Source organism: Anastrepha ludens, chromosome 6 (genome assembly GCF_028408465.1).
Source record: "Anastrepha ludens isolate Willacy chromosome 6, idAnaLude1.1, whole genome shotgun sequence".
Taxonomy (NCBI): domain Eukaryota; kingdom Metazoa; phylum Arthropoda; class Insecta; order Diptera; family Tephritidae; genus Anastrepha; species Anastrepha ludens.
This window is the reverse complement of record NC_071502.1, coordinates 8023555-8046285: the sequence shown is the minus strand read 5'-3', so window position 1 is coordinate 8046285 and position 22731 is coordinate 8023555. Positions and strand designations below refer to the sequence as shown.

At 38.8% G+C, this 22731-nt stretch overlaps 1 protein-coding gene across 1 annotated transcript in view; it reads left to right on the top strand.

Moving 5' to 3' along the window:
* LOC128867418 (calcitonin gene-related peptide type 1 receptor) overlaps nt 1-22731 on the top strand; it is a 95896-nt gene that overhangs the window by 5258 nt on the left and 67907 nt on the right. Inside the window, 1 exon segment of the mRNA XM_054108609.1 lies at nt 583-696. Coding sequence (XP_053964584.1) covers nt 583-696 — 114 coding nt within the window.

Below are 22731 nucleotides of genomic sequence, written 5' to 3'. Positions count from 1 at the left end.
TATTTAAATTTCTTAATACCAACAAAATTTTGTTATGCTGAATTTTTGTTTTTTTTTTTTTAATTTTAGGTTTTTAATGCCAAAAAATTTGTTATATTGAATTTTTCTTTTCTTTTAATTTAATTTTTTGAATGTCAAAAAATTTGTTGTATTCATTGTTGATTGTTGTAATTTTCTAATGCCAAAAAATTTTTTTGTATTGATATTTTCGTTTATTTTTTTACTTAAATTTTGTTATCCAAAAATATACCAATTTAAAAAAATATTCGTTTTTTTTTAGTACTAATTTTTTAATTTTGATTTTTTAATTTCAAAAATTTTATTGTTGAGAATTTTCTGTTTTACGAAGTTTCGCTATATCGAGGTTTCGCAGTATATCAGGTTACACCTAAGGGATATCCACCTACGCGCACACATTTTCTGGCACTTGGAAGTGGTTTTTACACTAGCATCTGCGCCAAACTGTCATAAAACATCGCCCCACCAATTCACACACACACAAACATGCATACCCAACCACATATTTTCCTCCATTTTGTATCTACCAATGTAATGTTTTTCTTCTTTTATACTCACAACCAGGTGAATCCTACTGCGCTGGCACTTTCGACGGTTGGCTCTGTTGGCCGGATACAGCCGCTGGCACATCCGCCTACGAACTCTGCCCTGAATTCGTTACCGGCTTTGATCCGACAAGTAAGTTTCCAACATCAAAGAAGCATTTACGCAAAACGTTAAATGCCCCCAACAAAGAAACGTAGAAAAAATCGTATTTCTTTAAAATCGGTATTTCTTTATTGGCTACATGCATACGAGTATATTTACTATGTGTTTGTGTTTGTGTGCTCGTCGTACTTTGTGTGCGAAGGAAATTGCGAAAATTAAAGAGGAAGAAGGAAACTACCAACTGGAAAGCTTAACCTTAATCGATTACACGCGCGAAGTTGGCCCTATAAAACTGTCCACACAAGGGACTACTACAAACAAGGTATACTACACATACATATGCGAGCTTTACGTGACTTTCTCTCCTCGCACATTGCGTTTTCTGTTGAAATCCCACTCAGTTTTCTTACATAAACTTCGATCTTGCTTTTATTCCCACATAAATTTGAAATGAAAACTCAACCGTCATCTGCAGACATTCATGCAGAAAACATACAAAAAAGTGAAAAAAAATGGAGAAAAAAAACTGGAGAAAAAAACCGAGACTTGTAGTACACACTTTAGGTATTATTATTATTATTTTGTAATATAATTAAACAAAAAAGGAAATTGTGCAAACGGAATATGCTAATACTTAAATGTTGAAATGAACAGGGTTAAAATCCCGCAGATAATAATAGCTGCCCGCATGTAGCTAAATATGCCTAAACAAATCAACATAACAAATCCTCAATGACAGCAAAGACATACCCAAATAAAGCCTTTCTTAGCTAAAGTAATTGCTTGCGATAGAGTCGTACCTGCGTTCTACCATCACTAAATTTTGAGTTGGGTACCTTGCCCGCAGCTTGTCTTACTAAATTTGCGTACATATGTATGTGTGTAGGTAAATTGTATCCTAGTCCAATACACTGGGTGCCCTCGGTCGTTCAGTTGAGATATTCTGCGTGAGTGAATACGCAATCGCGTTTCTATTGCCATTGCCTAATTCGCGATTCATTCCTTTCACTCAAAGGATATTGATAATGCGATTTGCTATTTTTAGTTGTAGATGTCGACCCACATCCAAAGGTGATTTATTATTCCTTTATTCATGTCGCCCTTTGCAATGCAAATTTGATTAATTCAAGCTCGGAGTGATAAAGAGAAATTCATTGCAAGAGAAATCTGCTACTCTGACGAATGTAATTAAAGCGATTTATTGCTTTCTATTGAGTCACTAAATAACGTTACGTGATTTTTATTTGTTTTAGTGACATTTTAAACTCCTCAGAATCAAGCAGTGCGTAAACAAAATTCTCTTTGTCCCTGCTTTAACTGCGAGAATGCGCAACACCTGGAAGACTTTTATCCAACTGGAGTCCTTGTAGTTAATTTCATTCACTGTAGAACTAATTCATTTACCATCAAATTTATATTCAACAAATTCTGTTTAAAGAAAATTGTGAGAGCGAAAAGAAAGAGGTACTACGTGGGGCTGAAGGAATTAAGTTATTCAAACTGATAAAGCGATTGTTATTTTTTCTTAGTTAATTTTGCGGTCGCGATTGCCGAATGAGTTGGTGCGTGACTACCAATCGGGAGTGCGTAGGTTCGAATCACAGTGCATGGGCATCAAATAATAGACAGTTGTTTCTAATAGTCGTCGCCTCGCGGCAGGCAATGGCAAACCTCCGAGTGTATTTCTGCCATGAAAAACCTCCTCATTAAAACCATTTGCCGCTCGGAGTCGACTTAAAATTGTAAGTCCCTCCGTTTGCGGAACAACATCCAGACGCACACCACAAATAGGAGAAGGAGCTCGGCCAAGCATCTAACAGGAGTGTAAGCGCCAATTATTTATGTATGTTTTAATTTAGTGTATTTTCCCCCCCTTGTTCACTCAACTCAGAAGCATAGGGCCTCGACAAGATTCAGTCTTGCGCAGGTTTCGTTAATCTATTTGATTTCTTACAGGATAGGGGATTAGCCTGCCGCTATCAGTCCTAAGTAATGATCACCTGTCATTGCTGAAATTTCGTGCGCCTGCGATATTACCGCGGTTGCCCGCTTCCTCTTGCTGGCGCCACTGTTGCAATATGTAACTGTGCCTTTTTCTTTTTTTTTTTGTTTTTGTTTTTTTTTTTTGCTTGTTTTAGCAGCCACAATGCAAGCAATGCGCTGACTTTTGTGCGGGAGTAAGGTTTGGAAGGATAAGGTTGTTGAGGTCTGAGCTCCAGGAATGAAATTATTATTATTATTTTTTAATTAATTTTTATTATATTTATTTTTATTTTTATGAGAAACTAGGAAACTAGAGATAGTTAGTCCTGTGATAATTTTCCCGATTCTTTGGCAAATCTGTAAATATCCCCCAGTTTTAGAGAACGAATTTTACTCATTCTCGTGACATCAGAATTCAAAATTCGTAGCCTCACAAAGAAAATGCTCAGTGATATCCGCCTCCTTTAAACAAGACAGACACATTGGGTTCTCAATGATTCCAATGGTGGTCATATGCTGGCCCCATGGGTTGTATCCTGTAAGAATTCTGACCATCAACCGAACGTCTTTCCTTTAAGTTTTAGTTGAAAGTTTGACAGTTTTCTGTTCGGACTTGTCACAAAACACTTTGCAGTTCTGCAGCGTGCTAGACCGGACCATCGCTCTTTATGTAGATTGCCTACATAAGCGTTGATCCAATTCATGACTCCTGCGGAACTGATTCCGATTATTGGCTCTGTGGGGGCACCGCTGATCCACGGTTGGCCAATTCATCGCAACATTCGCAAGTTGCTTTCCCACAAATATTTCCTTTTTTGGCGAATTGTTTCACATAAACGTGTCATAACGCCCAAATATGGTAGCAGTCCTTCTTAGTTGCCTGACTATTTGGCTACAACGAAGTGCGTTTTTTCTTTGGTCTTGGTTCATTCGGTGTTCCCCTCCTTCTCGCCTGATGTCTGGATAGCGTTTCGTATTCATAAACCCGTCTCCAGCAATGATGCGTTTGATAAATTTTGAGTCGCCTGATGAAGGTGCAGCTTTGAAAGTCATGTCTTTAGGGACGAGAAACCACGTTGACTGTTTTGCATGAAGTTAAGGCCTTTTGGGACTAACTTTGCAGCAACACGGCGCAAGGCCAAATCGTTAACTACAATGTCTTGATTGGATCTATAAGCAATGTTCAAGTCTTCTGCCAGCTCTCTGATGATTAGTTTACAGTTATTGATCAACTGTTCTTTCACTTTATTAATGTTTTCATCAGTTTTCGGTAACTTTATGTATTTTCCTTGTGCACTCCTCTCGGGAGCACAGGGCCTCAACAAGACTCAGTCTTGCGTTGGTTTCGTTAATCTGTCTATTTCGTTAATCTGGCAGGGTAAGTGATAAGCCTGCCACTTTTTTCTCGATGACTTTAGAACACTATAGAACTTTCATTATTGGCTTTGGCCTTGGCTATTAATCACAAAATAAACATTTAATCTGAGAGGGATGTTTCTCAATGATGACAAAAAACATTTTTTTCAAAAAATGTTTACTTAAAAAAAATCAATCATTCCAAACAAATTTTTTGTAAAGGGTCTATTTTATTCCCAAAAACTTAAAAACAAAAAAGTGCGTGTAGCGTAGTACACATAACAGAGGTGAAACTTTCAACGCAGACAAAGAAAGAGGGAGAGACCCGAGAGAGAATGAGAGAAAGAGAGAATATATATCTAAACAAATTCACAACATTTGCAGAGAATACAAATAGACAAAATTTACAAAAAACGGAGAAGCATCGAGCGGTGTAGGTAAACGCTGGACACAAACCATGGCAACAACCCGCACTACTCCGAGCGTTTATCACCCGCACAAACGCAGCGCTTCCAGGACCGCAGCAACGGCACAAATTACCACAAATTAATATCAACAAATCCGACGCCGGAATGGATAGCGCTTTATAGTACGCACAAGCACTAGCCAGGAAACGGAAATAAACCCCAAAAAGTAGGCACCAAAAAAAAACGCCAAAAAACTGGGACCAAAAAAACTCCCCAAACAGTAGGCCATAAAGTAGGCACCAAAAATATATTTCCTACAAGTTTGCACCAGCCAACAAGCGCCGAAAAGTAGGCAGTGTTATTTCCCAATAGAAATTAGCAACCACAAGGAAAAACTCAGGAAAAATAGCCTAATGTGTATCTAAGATATATATAAGGTAGAGCTCTCTCTCTCCTTTCCCTCTACGTTATATTTTTTTTCTCTCTCGCCGAACGAAAATGTCGAAAACGTTGCATGGCCTTGAAATTTTACTTTCCATTCTCGCTCGTCCATCGACGCCTAAGAAGTTTCACTTCAAAAATTACTCAAATGTTAAAAAGAACCACTAGTATTTCACTTAAAAAATCTCTTCACAAAAATTTTCAACATTAGATAAATCGCAAAATTCTCAGGTTTTTTTTTTTTTTTTTGTTTTTTTGTACTTCTTTCAGTTTATTATAATCACATCAAGAAATGAATCAATTTTCAGAAGCTGTTATGAGAATATTCAAACTCACTCGGTCACTTCACATGTAATCGCTTAAATGCATATAGCCAAATTAGCCAGCCAAAGAAAGGGTGCAAACCTTTTCTGCTGCCACACCAGCACAAGCCGAAGTGTAATAAGCAGTCAACGCCATCACTAGAATACCGAATATTCGCATTGCACTAGAATATAAGAAAGTAGAAGAACCAACTTGAAGTCAAGCCTACCACAAATCAAGGCACAGGTAATTGGTAGCGAACACAGGGCGTTGGGCAAACTTTTCGTTCTCGGCATAAGAAGCCATTACTGATGCAGATCCTGAACTGAGCAGACACCGCCAGAGACAGTAAAACCAGAAAAGTAAACTTTTTATGTTTTTGTTGCGGTAGAGATCCTTTAATGGCTTTTGCCCAGACGAAGTTACTATTAGATGTGTGGGTGTGCGATGTTAACTTTTTGTTAAATAGACTTATTGAACATTGAGGTTCCAGGACTTGCTTATTTAAGCACTGTGAGCTCCGTTCTATCAACTACACCACGATGGGTTGATAAAGTCCAACGAATAATACACAGATTGATATAGATGTTAGTTGATGTGGACTCCGAGGTAAATCCCATATGATTCATTAGCCCAACTACTTGTCTCAAAAATGTTGATCGAGGCTACTCGGAGACAGCGTAAAAGGGGCTTACTCGTAAGGAGGAAGAACTTGAGCAATGAGCAAAAGACTTCCTCTTTATTAAACCATTCCATAAGTCGGTTGAGATACACAAAAACGTACTGAACGAGTGAAATAAACGAATAACTTAACTGGGTTTTGAAAAACGCATGCAAGTGTAATAATAATCACACCTCGTGTAAGAACAAATAAAGGTAAAAGGGCATGCCTCTACAAATAGAAAAACGGCGAAAATAAACCAACCTGAATTTTTAAACTAATGAGAGAGCAAACAAAACCAACAACGAAACCACAAGCCGTGCACACGCGTATGTATATATAAACTACGCGAAGGTAAACGAGGAACATCACAGCAAGTCAACAAAACTAAAAACTACAAAACAGCAAACACAATAAATAAGTGGGAAGCCAGCCGAGTGCATAAAAGTCTAAGCAAGCAGTTGGCACACCAACTGAACTGCTGAAATTTTTCCACCCGTTAGTCAACAATTTACGCTTTTTACGAACACCCGCTAGTTCCTGCCGTTCTTCGTGCGTTTTGTCCGCTCAGCAGAATACTACGGCAACGCACTTTTTAGCACGTCTGCAAAATATGAAAAATTGGTGATTCTATGTATGCATTTTCTGTGGTGACACAGCTTGTGCGGTGAGCCAATGTTAGATACCAACAGAGAATGGCAAAGTGCCTAATTGGCAAACATCCCATGGCGCACAGGCGTCACGTGGTGTAGGCCTTCTTCTGCTTGAATGCAAAGCGATAACCGCTTAAGCGATTTTCGTTTCTTTCTCGTGCTAATCGGCGCTCGTTGTGAGCGCACCATGTGAAGTCAAGTTGTACTCCACCTGATTTTTTCAACAGAAAGGAGGTCTTTCTCTTCCTCTGCTACCACCAGGTGGTACTGTATTGAGTAGTTTGGGAGTCAGGGTGTTGGCGCTGTTGGATCTTTATTGGGTCCACTATGTCTATGTCAGCATAAAGCTCATTCAGCTCATTATTCCACCGCATGCGATTATCGTCGTCGTGAATTTGCACAGGTCCAAAAACACTCAGCAGCATCTTTCTCTCAATACACTGCAAGGAAAACCGCAACGTGTTGTAGGTCTCATTGCGCTGTAGGTCGCATTGTGTAATATCTTCCCTAGTAGATATATCACGTGGAAAAAATTGGTATATTGATATGTCTTTGTGATCAAATTAGGAGGTGGCTAAGAAAAGAAAATTTGCTCTAGTTCTTTTTTACATTTAGCACTAATCAATTTTTCGCATTTCTTTTAAGTCAGCGAAAAGCTCAGATAATTTTGAGCGCAATAACTGCTTTTCAGCTTGAAGGGAACTAATTGCATCCATAGCATGAGCATTCCCGGATCGAAGTGTAGCGATTTCTGTCAGAACTCTTTGTATGTAGGCTGCTTTCAGATTTACTTTCTGCGACTGGTTCTGGCACTTGTTTTTGCGGTGAGATGCTTGCACTCAAATTTGTTGACAACATTTCGGTAAATATTACGCTATGTCCGTCGCAATTTGGCGTAGGAGGAAGGCATATAGACCTCCGATGGATAGCAGTACAATTCATGCAAAAGAATTTTTGATTGGAGCTGATTAGGAACTCCACATCAGCAGCAGCAATGCCCGCACAGCTGAAATGAAAAAGTTCAATGCACCTTCAGCCCTCATAAATAGTTATATATTTTTAAAGAAAAGAGTCACTGTCTCATATACGCAAATTTTCAAATTATTAACTGTTAGATTATAAAATTACAGCTTAGTAAGCACGAAAACTGTGGGGCAAAAAAACAACGAAAACGTCCGCACTCACTGACATACATTTTGCATTTATAAGCTACAGGGTTGCCCATATTCGACGAACCCATCTTTTGACAGAGACGTCAGCTCGCTTAATGACATACCGCGTTGAAAGCGTCAGTCCATGGAACAGTACACTCCATGCGAGCGCTCCCAAATGGTTGAAATTTACATTCAACAAAAGAAGTCAAAAGAAGAAGAAGAAGAACCACCCTGTCCGATGAGGCTCATTTCTTATTGAATAGGACGGTAAACAAGCAAAATTGCCGTATTTACGCCACTGAAAATCCTCACGAAATTCAAGAGGTACCTCTTTACGACGAAAAAGTCGCTCTTTGGTGTGGCGTTAGTGCGAAAACGATTATTGGGCCGTTTTTCTTCGAAAATGAAGATGGACAAGCTTTTACCGTCAATCAGGAGCATTATCGCGATATGATAACCACTTTTGTGATGCCAATTATTCGTCGAAAGCGTATGAGGCAGTTCTGGTTTCAACAAGACGGCGCGCCACCACACACAGCTCGCACCACAATCGATTTTTTGAAGAAATTGCTTCCTCGTCGTTTGATGTCGAAAAATGGCGATTTTGACTGGCCACCGCGTTCGCCCGATTTAACGCCACCTGACTTCTTCTTGTGGGGATATTTAAAATGAAAGGTTTATATTAGTAAGCCAAAGACCATAGAAGAGCTCAAGAACAACATCCGTGAGGAAATAGCCGCTATTCCAGCCGAAATATTAGCTAAAACTATGGAAAATGCTACAAAACGGGCACAATACGCCGTACAGGCTCAAGGCGGCTATTTGAGAGATTTCATATTCAAAAAGTGATGTCAACAAATCTACTTGAACCAAGTAAAATGATTATTATTGCCAACATCAAAAAAATTGTGTTTTTCTTTGATTTAAAAAAAAAACACATGGGTCCGTCGAATATGGGCAGCCCGTATTATTATTATTATTTTTTCTTCAATCTATTAATTCTCTTTGTTATAAACAAATTGACGCAGTTTAGATTCGACTTCTCTCGTTAGGCGATGGCCATCAGTTTTTGTTACGGTATCTGCTGCTCTTTGCCAATTATTTTTTAGCTGTTACTGATTTGTAATTTTTTTTTTCTGTTTTATCAGTTCCCTTATATTTTTCAATGGTTCGCAATTGTGGACAGTTTGGTGGGTTGTGGTCTTTCTAAAGAATATTTCCCCCGTGATTTTCATATCAGTTCATAGCAAGACGGCCATACAAATTCGATGCTAGATTGGACCATAGCAGAACTGAGCCTTTATCTTGTTTTATGAATGGCAGCAAACGCTTTTGCAAATACGCATTCTTATAAATTTCTTGATTTATACTGCCCGAAACATGGGTTTTGTGGGTTCAAAAAATCGTTTTTTTTTGCTTATTAATTTCTACAACAACTTAAGAATATTATTTTAAATTTTCAAGTCGATCCAAATAATAGTTTCGGAGATACAGCCTTTGGAAGGTGTGCGCTCCAAGCCACTTTTACTGTTACTCAAAACTTTAAACGCGTTTTTCTCGGATTCGTGTTTCCAAAGTCGGTTGTCAAATGTTCTCGAAAACTACTGAAGCAATCTTGATGAAATTTTACACAGGTGTTCGAACGAAGGATTTTTGTTGTTTTAATTACAACTATTTAAAAAAACAAAATGCCAGGCAAATTTGACCGAAATTTTCATTTTTTTGGAAAAATGTCTGCCAAATTCCGATTTTTACTTTTTTTTTCTTTCTTCGCTCAAACACGAGTTTATAGTCTTAACTAAAACACTTATTTTTGTTTTTTCATTTTCGATGATTCAGTCAGGAGTTATGTTGACAACGCGGACGCACCTTTTTTACGAGGGGTCACCGGAAATGACGTCACAATGGAGGAGTTTTAATTTTTTTCTTTTTTGAAAATTTCAGAAATTATTCTTTAAATATGTATCTATAAGACAGAAATAAGTTTTTGATTAAATAAATATTTTTTTACATAGAAAAATGTATATTGAGAATAGGCCTTTTTTACCCGACGAAACCCATGTAACCCCTTTACATAAGTTTCATCGCCCATAACCACCCAGCCACATTTATGAATATCTTGACTTTTATTTGGTTTATCATTTCCTTTTACATGATCGTTAACCTTTACTTTTGCATACTTCTACTTCTTAGACGTATCCTTCCGACATATGCAGCTGTTTGTCGAAGTGAAAATCAGCTTCTTTCGAAATAATGACACCATTTTTGGCTTTTGTTTCCGACGCGAATCCTTTTTTCTTCCACTGCCAGGCCTTCGTTCCACAGATAAGGTTTCTTAAACTGATTTTTTTCACATATAAGTTGCCATACTTTTCGGACAATTTAAAGTTTTTGCTTTGGTATTCACATTTTGAAGGGAGGCGTAGCAGGCGCAAAAAGTGAATTCGCCAAATTATCATAATATTTAATTATTATTTATTAATTATTTTTTAATTACAGTTAGTTTTGCGCAAGCGATGAGTACACACAAGCGACTAGTTTTTTCGTCTTCATCAATTTAATTTTTTAGAGTACTTTAAATTTTTTAAAGGGAAACCGTGTCCAGAGGTATCCATTGCGTATACTTAGCTTCATCTTGTAAAGGCAGAGTTCAATTAATATATTATTTATTTTTTTACGTTTTTATAAAAAAGCAAGTAGAACAAAGCTAAAGAAATGTATTACTACATTTATTTTAATTTAATTTTTTTCAAAATAATTCATTGGGAAACTTCAAAAATATTTAGAAATATTTTTTCACAGGGCATTTTTCCCCCCTATTCACTCCCCCTGGGAGCATAGGGACTCGACAAGACTCTTCCATCGTGCACGGTTCTGTGCTGTTGTTTTTGCACCGTCCCATGAGATGTCGGCATCTGCTAGTTCACACAGCATCGGCCTTCTCCAAGTGTTTTTTGGTCGATCGCGACCTCTGCACCCTTGCGGGTTCCAGCCCAGTGCCATCCTCGTGATGCTCTCTGGTGGTTTTCTCAGTGTGTGACCTATTCATCGCCACTTTCCGCGTTTGATTTGCCTAAGGATGGGTTCCTCGTTCGTTAATATCCACAGTACGTCGTTACTGATGGTGTTTGGCCAGAATGTTGTAGCTTCTGTGTAAGGATGCATTTGTCCTTGCGAGTAGTAAGCATTTTTTTTAAAGGTGGACATCTCCTCTTTTGTTTGCTTTCCATATTTATGCCATAGAGTGAGCATAAATATTTAAATACGTTTTGTGAAAATTTCGCCCTTTGAAATTTTGAAGTTCTTTCAAAAATTAAAATTCATGAGAAAGTGACGACCTGAATTTGCAGTATTTCTATAGAAAATCTATAGTTTCAAGTGCATATGAAACTTAAGCTAATTGATTTTACAGTCGCACGTATAATAAATGAAATATTTTATTCAAAGCTTCCCCATATAAAAAACAAAAATAAATAATTGTCGCGTACACTTCTGTTAGGTGTTTGGCCGAGCTCCTCCTCCTATTTGTGGTGTGCGTGTTGATGTTGTTCCACAAATGGAGGGACCTACAGTTTCAAGCCGACTCCGAACGGCAGATATTTTTATGAGGAGCTTTTTCATGGTAGAAATACACTCGGAGATTTGCCATTGCCTGCCGAGGGGCGACCGCTATTAGAAAAATGTTTTTATTAGTTTTGCTTTCACCGAGATATGAACCAACGATCTCTCTGCGAATTCCGAATCGTAATCACGCACCAACCCATTCGGCTACGGCGGCCGCCAAATATCGAGGTTAACTATAGGAGAAATAGTTTTTAATTACAAGTTTTGAAATTTCAGCCATTGGTACCTAATTTCTTGTGACACCTCAGAATAAAGTTCCTTTGGCTTTGCCGAGATTTCTATTAATAAATATAGATATTTCTAATCGACGTTGACCTGTTGTAAAAACTCACCTCGAATTAAATTTTCAATATGTTGATTGCCGTATGAGGAATGCAATATCATGCCTGTTGGCTTCCAAGACAAGCCCTGCAAGCACAAAACTTCAGCTAACACTATTCACCATCGAATATCAGATTAGCTAGTTTAGATTAGGGTGAAGCGGTTGTCCACTGTGGGACATACTCCGTCTCATGGCCCATTGTGATGCCGCGTGGGGAGCTTTCCCTATTTCTCCTAAAACCAGTGTGTGCTTTTCAAAAATTTTAGAATATCTTCTGTTTCTCCAGAAATGAGATCTTTCAATTCGTTATAAAATTGTCTGCCTAGAATAGTAAATCTCCATCTGGATAAAGCAGGACAGTGGCACAGCAGGTGCGAGATTGTCTCTTCCTCGTCTTCATCAAGACAACTTCTACAGAAGTCATACGCTTGCACACCTATCCTTTGTGGCCTTGACAACCTATTAGACAATGCCCCGTTATGGCTGAAATCAGTGTGCTAAGACTGTGTTTATTTTAGCTTAGCAGAGATTCTCTGCGTTTAACATTGAGAGCCGACCACAGTTTACGGGCGATTTTGCAGGTGGCTTCATTACGCCATCTTTCGTTTGCTTTCCCTACGATTTCTTCAAGGACGAGTAGCTCACATGTTTGTAAGGGTATGCCTATGACATTATCTATGTACCCTTCAGTCAATTTGGTGCTGAGTCTCGCTAGTTCATCGGCTCTGCAGTTACCCTCAATGTCGCAATGGCCAGGAACCAATATAAGCGAAATGACTGAGCCTACTCGTACAGAGATGTGCAGCATTTCATGACTACTTGGGAGGTTGTCGACTGTTTTGTGAGGGATTTTACCGCCGCCTGGCTATCAGTGAAAATGTGGATGTCATTTCCGGATATCGCATCACACTGTACCAGTGTCGCGTCTTTCATTATTACCATCAATTCAGCCTGAAAAACTTTAAAGTAGTCAGGAAGCCGAAAACTGAAGGAGATCCCCAGATGCGCGGAATATACACTTCCACCCATCTTGCCCTCGAGCTTTGAGCCATCTGTATATGCATGTATGAACTCGCCCTGTCTTACCTCGTCCCGTTCCCACTCTTGCCTTGATGGTAGGAGGGTTGTGAACGTTGTAATTGCAAGTGTAGACGGGAGTGCATAGTCCACCAATCCGGAGAGCACCGAAGTACCAGCCAAGATTTTGCCGTGAGCGTAGCTCTTATTTGACCACTTAGTTAAAGTGTTTAGTCTTATATAATATATTTTCCCTGCAGATCGCTAAGAAAGGAAGACTTTTTTAAATAGACGGGATCGAAAAAACTCTTTTAAATTGTATTTTTTTCGAATTTTCTAAAGATTAACTACATCTACTATTATCTATTAAAGCTATATGGTAAGCTTCGGGGGCATCCGAAGCGGTAGAAATAGACCGTCCCAAAGGCGTGGAGATCTTATCGCTATTCCAGAAGCAGGCCGTTGACAGATGGACTAGAACGATAATCTGCAAAAAAAAGAACAAAAAAAACAAAAAAAAAAAGAAACTAAACAAACGTGGCCCAATTTCAACAAATCTAGAACTGACTGTGTTGTCAAGAAAGACAAAGACGAGCAGACATAGTCAGAATTACGTCAACCATAACCGCCTACTGGTCTTTGGGAGACCATACGAGGGTGGCCATACAACGGCTGCAATCAAGAAGAATCTAAAGAAACAGTATTTAACTATCTCTTTAATTGCCTAAGGCTGGGTGCTCGATGGCGTAGAATGCTGGGGGAATTCTCGATGCTTAACTTGAAAGAAATTGCGCAAAAGAAAATAGACAACATAGGCAGATTCATAGTGAAATCAGGCTATGGTTCGACTAATAAAAAGCAAGTGATGCCCAAAACGGGCATCTTTTGTATTAATTAAGTCTGGGCTGTATCACTCGGTCAACACCTACACCACTATGGAATATCATATAAACAGACTTTTTTTTTCTTTTTCCTCACTTAAATCACGAGCTTTCGGAAAGAGTTGACTAAAAACTTTCTGGATACATTAAGAAAATTAAATTTTTTTTTTTTTTTGAAAAATTCCAACGAAGTTCAAACATTAACCTACTGGGGTATACCCACACATATTTAAGTGCGTTTGCCCCTTTCATAAATACTTTTTTCTGTTGTTTGCTTGTTAATGTTTAGTCGCTGGTTTCCGTGGCGTGGCCATGTGCTATGTACGTGACATTTCGAAGCCACCCGTAGGGTATTTGTTTTTTATGCGTGTAGGGTTTTTTACGAGAATGCATTTACTTAAAAATGAAAACACGACGAGCACATACTCCCTTATAAAAATGTGCGCACAAATTCTTGATTTTAGTGTCTTACATACTTTTCAGCTTTAAAGTCAGCGAGTACCGGATATGCGAATTCTACAAAATGTATGCAGATTTATTACATCTAAGCAATGAAAGTAAAGTATGATTAGATTTTAACATATATGAACATAAGCAAAATTTCATCAGATAATTTATGCGTTTTCTTTTATAAAGTCACACTTTGGGATGAGGATTTAATAATTTGACCGCCTGCAAGTATGTAATGGGTACGAAAAAATTTAATATTAAAAAAAGTTAATAGGTAAATATTCTAATCGGTATTATTCTTACGATACCTAAGTGATCTTTCGAAAAACTGACGTTATTTTTAGACTTACCTTCTACTCAAATATGAACGAGACGTTATCAATAAAACGGTCCGCGGATGACATATGGCAAAAATAAATTTTTTGTTTTTTGGTAGGACTGTTATAAGTTTACATGGCAAATTTCAGAGTGATATGTTCATAGTTTGTTTTCTGTGCTACTGTAAACAAGTCAAGCTCGAGTGTGTTCTTCGAATTTAACGATGGAAATTCAAGTTGAACAAATAATTTGTTTGAAATTTTGTTATTCGAACAAAATTTCGGCTTCTGACGCCTTAAAAATGTTGCAGACAACCTATGGGGACTTTGCTCTATCGCGTGCACGTATTTTCCAGTGGTACAAATCGTTCAAAGAGGGCCGTACATCAACCCAAAAAACCACGCCAAAGTCGCTCAAAAATTAAGGTTATGCTGACTGTTTTTTTCGATTACGAAGGTGTGGTGCACTCGGAGTTCCTTCCGCAAGGCCGATCGGTTAACGCTGAATATTATTTAGACGTTTGAAAGCGTTTGCGCGAGAACATTCGTCTTAAAAGGAAGGAATTGTGGGACAACAAGTCATGGTTCTTGCATCACGATAATGCACCAGCTCACACATCACGTCTTGTTCGCGATTATTTGAACAAAAATAATGTTAATATCGTTCCGTAAGCACCGTATTCGCCAGATATGGCTCCATGTGACTTTTTCCTGTTTCCCAAGCTCAAGTTGCCGCTCCGTGGAAAACATTTTGAGACAATTGAAGTCATAAAAGAGAATTCGAAGAACACACTCGAGCTTGACTTGTTTACAGTAGCACAGAAAACAAACTATGTGACATATCACGCAGAAATTTGCCATGTAAGCTTATAACAGTCCTACCAAAAAACAAAAAATTTATTTTTGCCATATGTCATCCGCGGACCGTTTTATTGATAACGTCTCGTTCATATTTGAGCAGAAGGTAAATGTAAGGCCGCTGCAAATTTATAAAAGTATACCATTTTTAGTTTCAATAATTTTGTTATAAAAATATAGTTAATATAGGGTTTTTCAATAAGAGGTGTTAAGTTCAATGGTTTCGTTGCGTGTGTTTGCATGCGTTGTGTTTTCTTGTTGAAAGTAAACGTTGTCCAGATCAAAACCATTCAATTCCGGCCATAAAAAATCGTTAAACATCTCTCGATAGCGCAATTCATTCACCGTAACTGTTGCTTCAGCTTCATTTTCGAAAAAGTAAGGTTCAATGACTCCACAGGACCATAAATAGTCACACATTTAGGATACAGAGGGTATTCAATAATAACTCTAGGATTTTCTGAGCCCCACATCCGACAATTCTCTTGTTTACAAAGCCACCGAGGTGGAAATGGGCCTCATCACTTAAAAATGATTTTTCGGTGGAATTCCGGATCATTTTCACGCATTTCACTGACCCAATCAGCAAAGACACGACGTTGTTGATGATCGGCTGGCTTGAGTTCTTGTGTTAACTGGACTTTATAGGCCTTAAGGCCTGCTTTAGAGGCTTCAACAAATCGATTTCTTTTTTGCATAAATGACTTCCCGAACTATCCAAGAATGTGTCCTCAAAATTTCAGAAGCAAATTCAAAATATTTTTGGAGTTACAGAAGAAATTGTGAGCAAGCGTCGAGCAGGTATACGTGCGGCCGGATCGCTCGAAGTGCGATTTCTCGGTTTTTTATTTTTACGATTTTTCCTAATTGGCGGGAAAGATAGGGGAAAAGTTAAATGTCCTATCGGAACGAGATAACATTGATTGTACTCGGAATTAAATTATCTTCTAGTTGAACCTAAAAAACCTTAAGAAAGTTGTGACTAACCCACTTTTTAAACAATCTGAAGGGAATTTCTTTTTCCAAGCAAATGAATTTTTTTTTTTTTAATTAGCGAAAAATTTAATTTTTCTTGGTTTACTAGAAGCTATACTATAATAAAATAAAATTTTTTTTTGGGTTTTTGGCTTCTGATTAAAATTTCGACCTGCATCTTTCCCGCCGCATGACACATACTCAAGACGCCTCGGCAAAATGCTTGTACCAGGCATAATACGACATATATTTTAATGAAAAAATTTGAGAAGACTGTCGAAATATATAACAATAAAATGTGAAAGTTTCGTTTCAATCGAATAAGTCTTTCCATCCCAAAAAAAATCCACGAAAAAATCGATTTTGTGAAGGCGCTAAAGCAGGCTCCCCCCTCAAGACCCAAATCTTTATGGAAAATACGGTGCAATGACGTTTGTGGAATGCCTAATTCCAAAGAAACGACGAGGAATGGACAAACCTGGGTTTTCTTCAACACTTTCAGATACAACTGCAATATTTTCGGCTGTTCTTGAGCGACGTGCATTTTTTTACCAATTTCTGTATTGCGGTCCGACCAGGTGCTTCACGATCCCTGCCCAATTTTCACCATTTTTATAGTGAATTTTAATAATTTCAATGCGTTGTTTAAGCCCGTATCATTCCATTTTTATTAATGGCGTAGTTTCTACTTGACAAATATCAAAAAATGACAGCTACAAAGGTGACACTTACCGAAGTAGCGGGCTATTCAAAATAACACCTGTTTTTGGAAAACTCCTTATAAGTGGCTTGACTTGAAGAGACTGTTCTGGTACCCCAATTCGTGATACCAAATGGAGTAGATAGCCACTTGAGAAAATCCAATCTGTAATTGATAGTAGCGAGAATCAACCATCAACTGCGAACTCAAAATCAACCAACCCATTTGGCTAAAGAATTTCAAAATCAAATATTTGAAGGGGTTTCTCTAAAAAACTCAAATGGTTCAACAGCGTAAAGTCAAAGGTTGTTACAGCTTACAGCAGCTAACATACGCCTCTCGTACGCGTCACTAGCGAAACTCTTAAAATCTAGCTTTAAGTAAATTACTCAGCAGGCAATGCAAATTGATTCTGTAAGAAACCATCTTCAGACCAGTCTTATGCTATGGAGCTATGGAGGCAATGTGAAGCAGATAAAGAGAAATTGCAAACCTTGGAACGGAAAATGCACAGAAAATTTTTAGGAGAAATCAAAGACCACACCGAGTGGCATATAAAGTGGAAGGACGAGCTAGACCGGCTTATAAATGATAAAAATATTATACGTTTTATCAAAGAGCACCAGTTAAGATGGTTGAGTCATACCCTATGAAAAACAAAATTTTTAGCGTCATTGGATCATCAGTGTCTGCCTGGCCGGCCGGAAATGCCGGAAAACAATTCTTGGATTTTGATTAATGATAACGCGCCATTGCACCGAGACCAAAATGTGCTGAATTATTTGACCAAACACCAAGTAAATACCAGCGTGCAAGCCACGTATTTACCTGATATGGCCCTGTGTGACTTTTTTTTGTTTCCCAAGTTGAAATGACCACTTCGTGGGAGTTGATTTCAGTCGATAGAGGAGATCAAAGAGAATGCGACGAAGGAGCTGGAGGCCATCCTTTCGTCGACCTACCAGGGCTGCTTGGAGGACTGGATTAAACGTTGGTACATGTGTAGTGCTTCAGACGGGTCATATTTTGATGGAGATAAAATAAATTTGCCTGAAATTTATCTGTGCTTTGTTTTATTTAAACATTCCTGGTGCTTTCTGGTCATAGGGTATGACAAGAATGGACGGTATGAGAGCGCAGAAAAAAATTGCTAAAGCCAGCGCTTTCAACACTGTAGTAAGAAATAGACCGAGAGCAAGATGGACCGATGAACTAGGGCAGGACATCAATAAACTTGCGATAAAGACTTGGAAAAAGCGATCCCAAGCGTCCGAGATGTATGAAGGTTCCACGTGTAGTAGGCCAAAGCTCACAAAGAGCTGTAGTGTCAAAAACTTATGATGGTAACGATGAGAAATGAGGTTATTTCCCCATCTCTGGGCATTTAAAAACTAAAATATCAGATTTTGGGTAACCAAATATTCTTGTGCTTTTCACGAGATACTACTCCCAAATCAATTATTGATTCAATTAGAATATTTGATGAGACCATACTTTCTCCCCGTAACTTTCACTAGCGAACGGGACCGAAGCATGCTGAACGAGCTAAATAAGCTATGCGGTTCCAGCAAGATTTCGCCACCGCGTAAGAGTTTGCCAAGCCTGCAGAAGCTTGAGTTCTAGAACAAGATTCGCTCGAAATCAGCAATTTAAGTGACAGAAAATAAACGGAATTTCAGAGTAATTCCAATGACGATTACCTATCAGCCAGTATTTCCGAAACATGAACATATTAAATTTATTTCTTTACTTTTATAATTATCGAGGGGAAAATCTGCAGCGGAAGCTTGCACCGCTGTCCTCACTGACGGTTCCAAGATGGAATTGGGAGTCAGAGCAGGGGGTTTCTTTAAACCAGCCAATTTATCTATCTCCTTTAAACTGCCGAATACTGCTAGTGTTTTTCAAGCAGAAGTCTTTGCGATCCTGCAGGCATGCAAAATGCTTAGGGAACGCGGGAACGAGGGAGATATTAACATCAAGTTAAGGCTCTCACGACGTCATGGTGCAGAACGAAACTAGTAAACTCCTGTAAAGAGAAGATCAAATCTCTTGGCTGTGCAGGTAACATTTCTCTGATCTGGGTTCCGGGACATAGGAAAATAGAGGGAAAAGAAATTGCTGATGGGCGTGGCAGGAAGGGGACTGAATTGGTCTCAGAGACCTTCTACCCGATCATCGGTCATCGACAGCTGTTAAAAGGGAACTGCACAAATTATTTCTCAGGAAAGCGTAGAAAAGATGGAGTTCCATTTCTTCAAGTGCTTTTTCGAAAACCCTTTGGCCACAATATGATTTTCGAGGGACTCGCCATTCAATTTCCAAACTCGTAGCTGTGTTTACCGGTCACTGGTCGATCAACACATACGCGGAAAGGCTAGGGTTACCATTTAACCCCCATTTCAGAAGCTGGGGGAACTTTTCAGAGAAAGAGACTGTGTAAATGTCCGGGTTTGGCAGCTAGATGACTAAGATCACTGGGCGCTCCTTTGTTCGATAGTCTGGGGCAGTGCGCCAACCCAAATCCAATCAATTGGATGATTGGCTGTAGATATCTGCCTGTTGGGGGACTCATAATGGTACCAAAACGGTGCTTTAGTGCCACTTGAGGAGTGCCAGACCGGCACTTCAACTATTTCACCTACCTACCTACCTATAATTTTATAATTTTTGCAATTTGAATGGCATCCATATCTCGAGCTAAAGGGTATTTCACAAGCCTAAATGTCAGTAGTAAATTGTTCCTATGCGTTACCTTTGTTCTATGTCATCTTTGATATTTTTCAAGTAGACAGATGTGTAATTTTACACTGCGAGCTAAAATTTTTTAAATGTATTATGAAAATGGTCGATCTTTAAGAAAAACATTTCGCAAAATTCATGATTTTTTTGGTGGAAAAAATCATGCGAAGGAGTTGACCACTCAAAGCTTGCTGAAAAAATTTCATGAAACTGATTCTATTGAGGATAGAAAAAAGGACTGTCAGACCAAAAAGTAGACGTTCTGTTGAGCATATTACTGCTGTACTGCGCACATCGATAGCCCGACATTCTCAACAATTAAGCATTCGTAAATCCACTGTTTGCGCATTTTAATGCAGCCGTTTTTCATATATAATTGTTAAGAGCTATACTTTGAATAAAAATAGTAAAACCTGCAAGAATTTAAATTGTCACATATTTTATTTAAAACAGCATCTAGGCGCGTCTTTTGAAAGGCGCTTTATATCTCTTTAGTGAAATGTTGCCGAAAATTTTCTTCACCATCTGGAATGTTGTTATGCAAACATAATATTTAATGTCTTTGGTTTCACCGAAACCAGAAAAACCACGATTCTGTCCCCAATCGCCCACTTTATGTCATTTATGCCATTTGTGTCCCTCCAACTGAACTCACCGCCCCACTTAAGCTTAAATGCAAACACAACAGTCAGCCAGGCTAAAAGTTACAAGCAAAGTCATAAAATTAAAGTGATTTGGTTATTTTTGCTTGGCTTTTCCAGCCTATTGAGTCTTTTTTAATCTTCTGCACGAAAAAGCCGTACGTAGGCGACTTCTGGTCTATTAATGGCCGCTCACGCATATACTTGCCCCACATTACTTAGAGCAGCAAGGAGCAGACTGAAATTGGATACGTAGCTGTCTGTAGCGCTGGTAGAAGGATTTCGTCTGCCATTATCACACCCGCGCTCACAGATGCTTACTCGCATAATAGATGTGCATTCTCACACATTCGTACAGGCACTGACCAAATTAATTCATTGCGGCTACTTTCAAGCACACGTGCAACACACTTTCGTCCCACTGAATTAGGCACTTTTGTGCTACTTTCGTATTAAACTTCACGCAAAGCTATATAAAATAAATCTGGGACAAAAAAATACAGGGTGGCTTATCTAATTCAGCTATGCATAAAAGGCGCATACAAATTTTGTAATCAAGTTTATTTTTATTGAAAAGAGGAAGGATTGTCATTGACATGCGAGGCAATTAATTTATTTTAAAAGATTTTCGCAGCTGGCTTTACGTAGCCTATTTTTTCATCCTAAATTTGTACTACATTTTCGTGATTTGCGGCACTTTTCTCACCAACGGAAGCCTGCGTTTCATATTTTAACTCTTGAATCGCTTCAAAATTAAGATTCAAAAATAGTCGGCTGGAGTTTTTATATGGCCAATTAGCATCGCTATTTCGGGAAATTATTCGATTTTCGAAGCCCATGCGCCAATCGTCGCATATCAGATTAGCTGTGGGGACATCTTGTTTAGTTGGGTAGTAAATTCCTCTCTCAACGAACAAAACTAACACTCTACAAGGCTCTCATCATGACCGTCCTAACGTATGGCGCAGAAGCTTGGGCGATGACAACATCCGATGAAGCGTCCCTTGGAGTGTTTGAGAGAAAGATTCTGCGGAAGATTTTTGGGCCTTTGCACGTTGCCAACGACGAATTGAGCAAGCGATGGAACGATGAACTATATGAGCTTTACGTCGAAATATACACAATGCAGCGAATAAAGATCCAGCGGCTACGTTGGCTGGGTCTGAATGGATACAAATGCTTCGGCTCTGAAAGTATTCAGTGCGATATCAGCTGGTGGTAGCTGAGGATGAATAAGGACTTCTTTGCGTTGGAAAGATCAAGTGGAGAAGTACTTGGTTTCACTTCGTGTGTCGAACTGACGCCGGTCAGCACGAGAAAGAAACGACTGATAAAATAAAAAAATATCTGCCGTTCGGAGTCGGTTTGAAATTGTAGGTCCATCCATTTGTGGAACAAATAGAAGGAGAAGCTCGGTCAAACGCCTAAAAAATGGTGTACGCGCTAATTATACATATATGTATATTGTCTTTTCCCTTCTTTTGCGAGGGATTTCATCCGCGCAGTGTTCGATTTTCTGCCATTTTCGCCCAAGCTATTACGGTCGTCTTTCACCGAGGATTACGACATATCTACTGACCGCAATTGTGTGAAATTTCGTATTCATATCACTAAGTAATGTAACTATTTATTGCAATTATTGTAGTAAATTGCCTATCGCGCTAGTAAATCATCTCGTTACCGAGAATGTATTGAAGGCTCCTCGTACAACAATTTGCACTGGGCATCGTACAAGTAAGACCACAAGACATAAGACCGATACGCGTATTTTCTCATTTTTATAGTTCAGCGCACCAAATTTAAACCAATTTCACGCTAGTTAAGGAAAATTAAAGCAGAGGAAGCATTTGCCACCTTGCAATGTTCTTCAGTTTGCTTAAATTTGAGCCCAGCACTTCAAATTCTCTTCGCTTGCCCGCTAATGCTTATCTGATTCGACGCGACTGGGCGAATAACCGTAAACTAGTAAACTAGTAATATTCCTCCCATCACTTCCCCCGTCGTTGAATCCACTGCCAGCTGTCTGTGTCTGTGCGTGCTTAAGTGCTACTCTAACGCAAGCTGTGTAATTTTTATTATTTGCTTTTCGTAGGCCAGCTGTCTTTTGCTAGCTCATTATGACTGTAACTGAAGTATTAGGTTCAAGGGTTAGCACACAGCCCACACGTTTGCTGTTTGCTATATTTGGCTATGGCACAACATGTTGGCGCTTTTTCTGTGTTTCCTGTGCTCTCATTTGTGGTTTAGCGGTTTCCATTTGGCCGGCTTTTGGCGTTGCTTATTTTCTATGTAGTAGTTTTCAGCGCTTATTTCCACTTGTCTCACCCGAGTGCGTCAACTGTGTGTTTGTGCGACGGCTTTTAGTGCATTCTGTGGTCAAATCGTACCAGCTGTGCTATAAAAAATGTGCGTGTATTCTTTTGTGATTTTCCTTGTTAAGTTGATTTGTATAGCGATTTGTGTGCATTTGCGTTGCGGTTGGAATGCTTGTCGACTTTTATTGTTTCCTTTTTAAAACAACTATGCTGCCATTTTTGCTATTTCTATTTATAATTCTAGTCTTCCTTTTCCTAATGTTCT